The 8,576-nt window shown below is 45.0% G+C and overlaps 1 protein-coding gene across 1 annotated transcript; it reads left to right on the top strand.

The window, feature by feature from the left end:
- The first annotated feature begins 248 nt into the window (after nt 1-248).
- Nucleotides 249-8,188, top strand: LOC125723025 (BEN domain-containing protein 2-like). Its single transcript, XM_048999418.1, has 13 exons — nt 249-410; nt 2,422-2,473; nt 2,724-2,885; nt 2,993-3,120; nt 3,277-3,357; nt 3,587-3,664; nt 3,757-3,861; nt 4,379-4,757; nt 5,450-5,653; nt 5,794-5,915; nt 6,128-6,356; nt 6,695-6,898; nt 7,155-8,188. The coding sequence occupies exons 3-13, from the start codon at nt 2,819-2,821 to the stop codon at nt 7,295-7,297; spliced, it is 1,740 nt and encodes a 579-aa protein (XP_048855375.1). The 5' UTR covers nt 249-410; nt 2,422-2,473; nt 2,724-2,818; the 3' UTR covers nt 7,298-8,188.
- The last annotated feature ends 388 nt before the right edge of the window (nt 8,189-8,576 follow it).

Below are 8,576 nucleotides of genomic sequence, written 5' to 3'. Positions count from 1 at the left end.
AACACGTATTTTAAACAGTAAATATGTAACTCTATGTGATCCTAATACGGTAAAATAATACACTTTTTAAAATTATATCTAGGCTTTATTATACAACCCATCCTTCTGATACCAGGATTCTGCACCTTTAGATTTAAACGTTTATTTTATACTGGCAGCCATATATTGCCTAAGGGCAGATTTTCGGGACGCTGTTCCTCCGTTCGGCGTGTGCCGGGGACGCAGGGACAGTCCTGGCGGATCACTGACCCGCTCTGACGCGCAGATGCACGGCTAGCGTGAGGAACGGGAGCAGCTTGTCTGGATCCCATCGGTACTGCCGGCGAACCCCTTCCCCCGCCTTGCAAACTGACTGCGAGGAGCAACGGGAAAATAAAAGATTTGACAAGCATCTGACATGTCTACTAACGGTATGAGTGACAGCACTTTGCTCGTTTCCCCGAATGTGTGTAATATACGCAGTAGATCGGCTACCCAGACGCCCCGGAGTAATGTGTTGTCTGTTGTTCAGGCGGGGATGAAGGCGTTTTTTGGACTTTCCCTCTTTATTTAGATTAAACGATCCGCGTTCCTCGTTAAATATTAAGATGTTCACCCACCAAGGGTATCGGGTGAGCTAGGAATGCATCGTTTTATAACTTAATCCACTCAGGAAGGATTGAAATCAGGGAAGGGAACGCGCAGACACAGGGACAAAGGCGAGCGTTCCGGGCAGAATTAATGTCCGGTGTAGCAACCTTATACTGAGATAATCACCGTTTGGAACTGATGTAATGCACAATGAATAAATTAGTAAAAAGACAGGCGTTTTCCGCATGCATGCAAAATATCTTACGGTACAGTTAACTTCATGACAATGCATCTGTAACGTCGGTATTTAACGTTTAGTTCGCCGCACGATATGTAACAGCTGACACGTTCTCCCGTTAGCAGAACCGACGGACCCAAAACAAAGCATTTACGCCAGCCCTGGCAGAATCGGAAACGGTGCTTTTCCTGTCTTGTTTATATCAAGCACGACTTAAAGACAACGAGGGCGTGGACGCGGGGATGCCGGCGTGGTGGTGGTCTTTCTGTTTTCTGCTGCCTCTGACCTTCCAGCAAAGTCCTCTTTGTCGCAAGCATTATTCGCTGCTTTTCCTTCCCTGATCGATCCCTCTGTACATTATTCTTTTGGAAATATAGTTACTAGTCACATGAAGAAACGAAAAAATTTTAGCCGCTGTTCCTCGTTTCTAATGCATAAGTACAACCGTACGAGGCGACCGCAGTTGTTCAGCCGATGGGCGTCTCTTTGTGCCGTTAGTGAACCAAGCGGCCGCGGTGTTTACACTTGTGTTTAGAATTTTTTATTTAGTATTCAATAAATATGAATTTACTTAAACATTCATCCGCATGCACTTACCGTGACTTATGGAGATAAATAAATAATGATCGTGAAACGGTCAAAGAACACTGTTTCTTACGTTTACCCAGCAATTATGCATTTATGAAACTTTATTTATTATTAAGTTGTACAATTAAACATTTAATGTGCTTCTTCGATTGATTATAATCATTAACAATACTACATGTGGAGACCGTGTTTTCATTTTTCGTAACCACTTACCCAGTGGAAGGCAAGGGTGACGGAAAGCACAGTGCACCCGGGGTGGGACTCTGATCTGTCACAGGACGCACATTCACGCTCACAAACACACACCACCGGCAAATCTGACCCCGGAGCCTAGTTGCGGCTCCTGGCACCGTGGGCGGAAACGTGCACTCTAAAAACGCCGGTTTAACTTGCTGGGTTATTTTCAGTCCAGGTATCCAGTCCTGATCCTGCAGCCAGGTTATATTTTTGACCCAGCACTTGGGTAAATGTATCCGTTTGTCGTGTCTGTTGGATGACAAATACCTAAACATCCCTGAAACGGCTGAGGTGAAATACGATTTTTAATTCATCGTGTTATAATAATATTTATAATAAAACGATATTACTGTTAGCAACAATTGTGATAGTTTTAGGTTCAACAATCTCTCTTTGAATTATAATGTTAGACCGTCTGTGGTCAGGGTTAGCTAGTTAAATTAAATGTGAACTGAGTGAGTGACCACGTACTGTCAGCGGGTAATTATCGTGGAATGTTATCCTGGCGCTAAATATTCATGTTCTGAAGCTTAATTCTGTCAACAGCGATATTTACAACAACATTTACGCTAGTATGTGTCAAGTGATTATATCTAAAAATGAGACATATCCATTACAGATGATGTTGTTAATACACAAATGAGCGATCCAGTACCAATGGTAATTGTGATCCAGAGTAAATTGTATAACCGAAGAGACTGATTAAAAATAACCCAGCGCGTTTTCCGTCCTGTATGTACCCAGCGCTGGGTTGCCAGTTAACCCAGGTTAGTTTTGTTTTTTCCTAGAATCCACCGAGTAACCGTGCTGCCCCCAAAAAGAGATTCATAAATAAATGGGGTAATCAAATTTTGATGTGGAATTGATATGAATAGTTCACATTAGTCTAATTTAGCTACACCTAGGTATAGATATATGTATGTATCTATGTATCTTTGTATATGTCTTAATATTTACATATATCAAAATTGCTACTCCACCGTGCTTTACTAATACTTTACAATATGCTAACGTTATACAACCCACTCGAAGTATGTTTTCTGATGTTTATAAGCAGTTATAGTGAGTATTTAAGGCTTCATCTACCCAGATCAATCTCCAGTGAGAATCAAGGTGGAGGAGGAGTATGACCAGATCCTAGTAGAAGACCAGCAGGCTCTGGTCCCACAGGAGCCATATGAGATCATGAATGGTCAGGAGCAGCCGAGTAGCCCGGACTTCTCCAAACCTTACAGCCTACAGTTGGCCTGTGGTAAGTCTTAAGAAACACCTGAGAATTCCTGAGAGGATAAGACACCTCAATCAGCATTAGTTTAACAAGTTCTCTGGGCTATGTAAAGTTTGTTTATGTCTCAACAGAGGATACCTCAAACGACCCAACTGACCCACTTCCTGTCACTGAGACAGTGCAAGATGGACAAGAGGTAGAGGAACAGCACTATAGTCCCAGTACCAAGGCGTGGAGAAGGTCTGGGACACACAGCATGGTAGGTCAGTCTTTTGGAAGTTGTGTGATTTTTGAGGTTTTCAGGGGAGTGATGATACAGCATTTAGAATATAGTGGCTTTGGAACAGCATTAAAACATAGTGGGTTTAAGCACTGGTGGGGGTCTTGCTGTTCAGTGGTTTTTGTTTTTTCTCAGGGTTCTGAAGGTCAAGAAGAGTGTCTAGCAGAAGATACGCCAAGTGTAGGGATGGAGTATGATGCCCAGCTGCAGTTTGAGGTGAGTTCAAACCCTGCTAATACCTACAGTCACGGGTTCCTGTGGAACATTATAAATCTGTGATATTTAGCAGGCACATGAAAGATTATTATTGCCTTTGCAGTACTTGTAAATGTAGTAATAGCCGCAGTTACTGGCATGAAGGTCATCACTGTTTAGCTTCAGATTAATTCCTTAACAGAAGGTCGAGGTTAGTGCTGCTTGTGATTAGTCGTTCTGTCACGTGTAGCAGGCCGCTGGAAGCTCTGAAGATCTCTACAGCATCGACCAGCAAATAACACTCGGAGAGATTCTCACCTACTGCCAGGTGGGTAAATGGCCTCCGTCCAGCTGTGAAGAGTGCTGTCGTTGATGTGCATCAGTTCTTCTTGCTCAGTCTGCTTCACTTCCCTCTCCCAGGTCATGTATGAGGCGATTCAGAAACTTGATCAGAAGTTTGATCAGCTGCAGGCCAAGGTCACAAGCATACAGACTGTCCATCTCAGTCCTGGACTCTTCTCGCAGGTATAGAACTTTCCAGAGCAACTTGATAGCTGAACAATATTTATCTATGTCCCCTGTATGCATAGTACCTGCCATCCATGGTAGATTTGGTGCTTTGTAAGCTACGGTACTTGGGATTACCTCGGACCCATTTTTTACCAGTGGGAACATGCAAGAACTACCAATCAATTATTTGTAGTTATACATGATGAACCCTAACCACCATCGGTTCATTCAACCATCAGTAATTCTTACTGTTATCTACTGATGGACGAAATGACGCTTCACGAACCATTTGCTGTATTTTTTGACTCCACTAGATGGTGCTGTTGGTTTGCGTTGCATCTGGTGATGTCAAAAAATACAGCAAATGTGTTATGAGGCATCATATTGTCCATCACTACTGTTATCTGATAATAAGCCCAGAAGACCAAAGCAGCAAGCTAAGAGGCAAGGCTTTAGATTCGGTATTCCTCTTTCAGGGAAGTTATCGCTTTAAGCGTGGCTGAAGCTAATTAATACATTACTCCTGTTTCAGAAAGCCCAGATGCTCTCCAGCACTGGAGTACCTGTGCACCAGTTCAGAATGGACGGATGCACGATAACGGATTCTGGGCTTCCCATGCCGCAGCTGGTCCGGGTAGGCTCCCCTCCGCCCTCTGTCCAGGGCGAGTCTAAGAAACCGCCTCCCCTCTCTCCAGCCCCAGGGGTCCCCAGCCCCCCCCGGCTGGCTCCTCAAGCACGCAAAGGCTTACAGGTCGAAAGCACGGCGGCAGTGGGTCCCAGGGAAGGTCCACCGGCAGCCAACACGGACACCGTGGAGACCCCTAAGAAAGCCTCTACGCCAATAGCGGGCAGTGCCCCAAAGACTGCCCGCAAAAGCCCACCAGGAGCCAACCCTGGGAAACACAAGACAGGTCCTGAGACCCATTTGTTTATTAGTGCTTTTATGCCTCTAACTTCACATATTTATCCACAATTCAGCCATAAAACACAGTATGAATACAGTGTTAGCGCCCAGGTGCTGGTTCACAAAGAGAACATGACAATGTGAGATGCAGAAAATGGAAGCAAAAATGGAAGTAAACCCATAAACAGCTCTGGAAAATTTTAAGAGACCACAGCAACATTTTTAGCTTCATTTATCTCTCAGTTCATTGGAATGCCTCTGTGTAAAATATATATATATTTGCAAACTCTAGCCTGGCTCTTGTTTCTCATTGATCAAGCAATGCTAGCAGTCCTAACTGCCCTAGCAGTGCATTTGACACCACTTAAGGTTCCCCATTGTTTTTGAAGGTCAATTGAAAAGATCCTCCATTTCATGAGGCACTGCTGGATAAGTTGACGGTCATCTCTGGCATTAGATAGTTGCTTCTGCCCTCTGCCTGGCTGATTTTTTGGTTATTCCCAGTGTCTCCTGCTTCACCTTATTCTTGTATACTGCTGTCTTACAAAGTTTGAGCCTGGAAGCAGGCTGCCTCGCAGTGTAGCCTTCTGCCAGCGGAACCAGGATTAAACCAGGATTTAAGAATGCAGATTTTTTTTAACATATAGAGGAGTCTCTTTATTTTTATACTCATCTCTGACTCCTCCCCCTTTCCAACAGTGTGGCTGGGGGACCCCAGGAGGAAGGTGCGCATCCCCAGCAGCGCACTGCAGAAAGCGGTGGGCGCTATGAGCCCCCGGAGCGCCGTGCGCCTCCTCCTGCGTAGCCTTTTCCCTGTGGAGACACTGACTTCCAGCAACATCATGGGCGACTCTGTGAGGGGCCTGAAGAAGCTGGACCCCAACAAGATCGCAGCCATGAGAGGTAGCCGAAGAGAATGCCTGCTTGTAATTTCCCCTGAAGTTAATAGGCGTAATCCCTTCTGCTCTGCCAGTTCTGTAGGTATAGCTACTGGAAACACTTTTATGTTGTTCGGTCCAGTAGCTCCTCTGTGTCTTTCCCAGAATGGGTTGCGAAGAAATTTCCGACTTTCGATCTGAAAGAGAACGGCAGGGACTGGAAGGCCTGCGTCTCCATCATGAACTCCACTGCCAGATACCTCCGATTTGAGGCCAAAAAACAGAGGGTGAGCAGTGCGGACATCTGGGGGACTCGGGCAGCAGGCAGGCCTGCCATTTGGGAGCTGAGCTTGGGACCAACAGGCAGCCACAGACATTTCCAGAGAGGCTTGTGCTGCTTTTACCTCAGAACCAGAACAGCCTCAGTAGAAAAGAGAGACATCTGTAGTTTGTGAAAAATTCTTTAAAAATGTTATTCATGCTTTCTTCTGGCATCAAGAAACCCAAGGTGCAGTGTGACACTGGCAGTGACCCGGTGGCGACCGCAGAACCTGACCCGCCTGCAGTGAACCCTGCCGCTGAGATTGACGTAGAGCTGTCCGATGGTGAGGGAGATGGGCCCATTCGCTCCCGCAAGGCCTCAGCCTCAGTCCCCCAGCAGAGGGCACCAGAGAGCAGCTCAAAGCCCAGCTTGGGGGGTGGAGAGACCACCAGTGATGACACACTCGGTTAGTCGGCTTAAGCTCCTTGATAATGTTTAACCCGTGAATGTTACTGCTAATATTGTTAAAATTCTTCAGCCCATTTTGTCTGTTTCAAATGTGACTGAATGATTGCTGTGTTCCACTAGTCAGGGATTGTGTGGATGACTCAGTGTATGTATCACACTTTGCATCCACATTAATTCTCAGACTGCAAATTAAAATAAACAGTTACGTCTGTTTTTTGCCAGTCCACACTAATCCAGAATTCCCAATCAGGGCTGAGCTTTCATTTTGAAGTAGTCATATAAATATCAAATCCAATCCAGTAGGGGGCGACACTGAGATCTTTTCTCCTATTGCAGAATACCTGGGTTCTCCTAGCCGACAGGTGAAGGTGCCACAGGTGGCCATGTCCACAGCGCGCCTGCGCAGTCGGCCAGAGCTGGTCGCCCGCTTCCTCATCAAGTACCTGTTCCCAGAGCATGTGCTGGTCAGGAGCAACGTTTATGGGAACAGAGAGCATGGCATCCAAGCTCTTGACCGAAATAAGATCAGCGCGCTCCGAGGTGAGGGTTTTCCTTTAAATCGCTATTATTATTGGGCCACTCAGAGAACCCTGTAGGTTGTAATTACAGGGTTTTGTTTTTGGTTCTGTCGCTTTCTCATTGGCTTCTCAGATGACATTTTTAAATCGTACTTCCGTTGGGGGAGTCCGATATATTTTGAGAAAGACAGCCAACCCGCGAGGTTCTGCAGATAAATGAGCGATGTGGTGCGCTTGGCTCGCGTGGACGTGCGTCTGAACCCAGCTCTGACTTACAGAGCACCTGAAGGATCGCTTTCCCTGGATGCTGCTGGAGGAGAACGGACAGGACTGGAAGGTGTGCGTGGGAGCCATCAACAGTACCATCCGCAAATTCCGTCACGACCTGAAAAAGGGCAAGACCCGCAAGAAAGGCCGATGAGAGCGGACCCAGAGCTGAGGAGGACCCGAGAGAGAAGATGAAGAGAGACGATGGGGGCGAAGGGGTTCAGAAAGGAGACAGGGAGACAACAGGGGCCTGAGAGGGACGTCCTCTTAACGTGTACTGTAACCAAGAGCTGGACCGCTGGGTTCTGTTTGTGTCCCACATTAAGCCATGCCAAGAGCAGCTGGAAGGTTCATTAGCTGTCTAATGCTCTGGGTTCCTTAGTTTCTTTGTGTTTGTTGTCGAGCATATTTATGTTGGGATTCAGATTTGGAGCTGCTGATGTTTATGCACTTTTGCCACTTTGGTTTGTTTTCAAAGTCATTTCTCTGGTGAATTTAACATGTAGCAACAGTGTGTTTGGAAAGGATGTCTGTTTATGTTTCTTCTTTTATGAACCATGAAAAATGGCATATTAATGAGGATTTATTTATTTATTTATGAGAAATTTTAAGGAAATTAATATATTTTCTCAAAATCTACATGGGTGTTGTGGTATATCGTAGAATGTGTGAATTGACCGTGTGCACACACATGCGGAAGACCAAAGCAAGTTTACGTTACAGTTGCAGTGTGTGTAATTATTTTTAAGTTTGTATATATGGTCAGGAAAAAAATTGAAAAAGTTGAAAATTATTAATTGGAAAAACGTTCAAGCCGGTAGACCTTCGCAACATCCAGATTGCCAGCTGCTGGATCATCAAGGAAAAGGCGAATTAAATGCGGTTGCTAACGAGGAACGTTTGGAATCAACACCCCCCCCCCCCCCCCACCCCGAAAGGACACCGCATGGTTCACTCTCTCTGATTAAAATAATGTACACCGATTATCGTACATTGAAGATAGTACTATTGGAAGGAATGTATTGATCTGCTTCAGATATGATTTCACCAGAGGATAAACGCAGTTGAAATTAAATTTCGTAAGTGCGCAAATTTTGTACGTTTATCTTAGGCCTGCCGCGATTAGTCGATGACGTCAATATTTTAAACCAACGCATCGTTTTTTTAATTTTAATTAAATTACCATTATGATTTCTAAAAAGCTTCGATTCCTTTAATATCACTGCGTAATTATGGGAGTTCAAATTATCACTAAACAAAAAGGTGGTTTTACACTGTAAAGTTCGACGGTTTACTACGTGGGTACGAGCGCCTGAAGAGAAAACACGCGGGTGTTATTCTCTGCCGCCAGAATAAGAAAAACCACCCTAAGTGATGTCTGTTCACTAACATTAGTTCAAAGAGCTTTATAATATCTTTTGTCCTTGTAGCTG

This window comes from Brienomyrus brachyistius, unplaced genomic scaffold, assembly GCF_023856365.1.
Source record: "Brienomyrus brachyistius isolate T26 unplaced genomic scaffold, BBRACH_0.4 scaffold44, whole genome shotgun sequence".
Lineage (NCBI taxonomy): Eukaryota > Metazoa > Chordata > Actinopteri > Osteoglossiformes > Mormyridae > Brienomyrus > Brienomyrus brachyistius.
Note: the sequence above shows the minus strand (reverse complement) of the source record. Positions and strands in the feature narration are given on the sequence as shown.

What these genes read in the sequence shown, in the direction of transcription:
- LOC125723025 (XM_048999418.1), top strand. Translation starts at nt 2,819, where the DNA reads ATGAATGGTCAGGAGCAGCCGAGTAGCCCGGACTTCTCCAAACCTTAC. An exon ending in GGTCTGGGACACACAGCATG is followed by an intron (nt 3,121 to 3,276) that starts GTAGGTCAGTCT and finishes GTTTTTTCTCAG; the next exon opens with GGTTCTGAAGGTCAAGAAGA. An exon ending in TAAGATCAGCGCGCTCCGAG is followed by an intron (nt 6,899 to 7,154) that starts GTGAGGGTTTTC and finishes TCTGACTTACAG; the next exon opens with AGCACCTGAAGGATCGCTTT.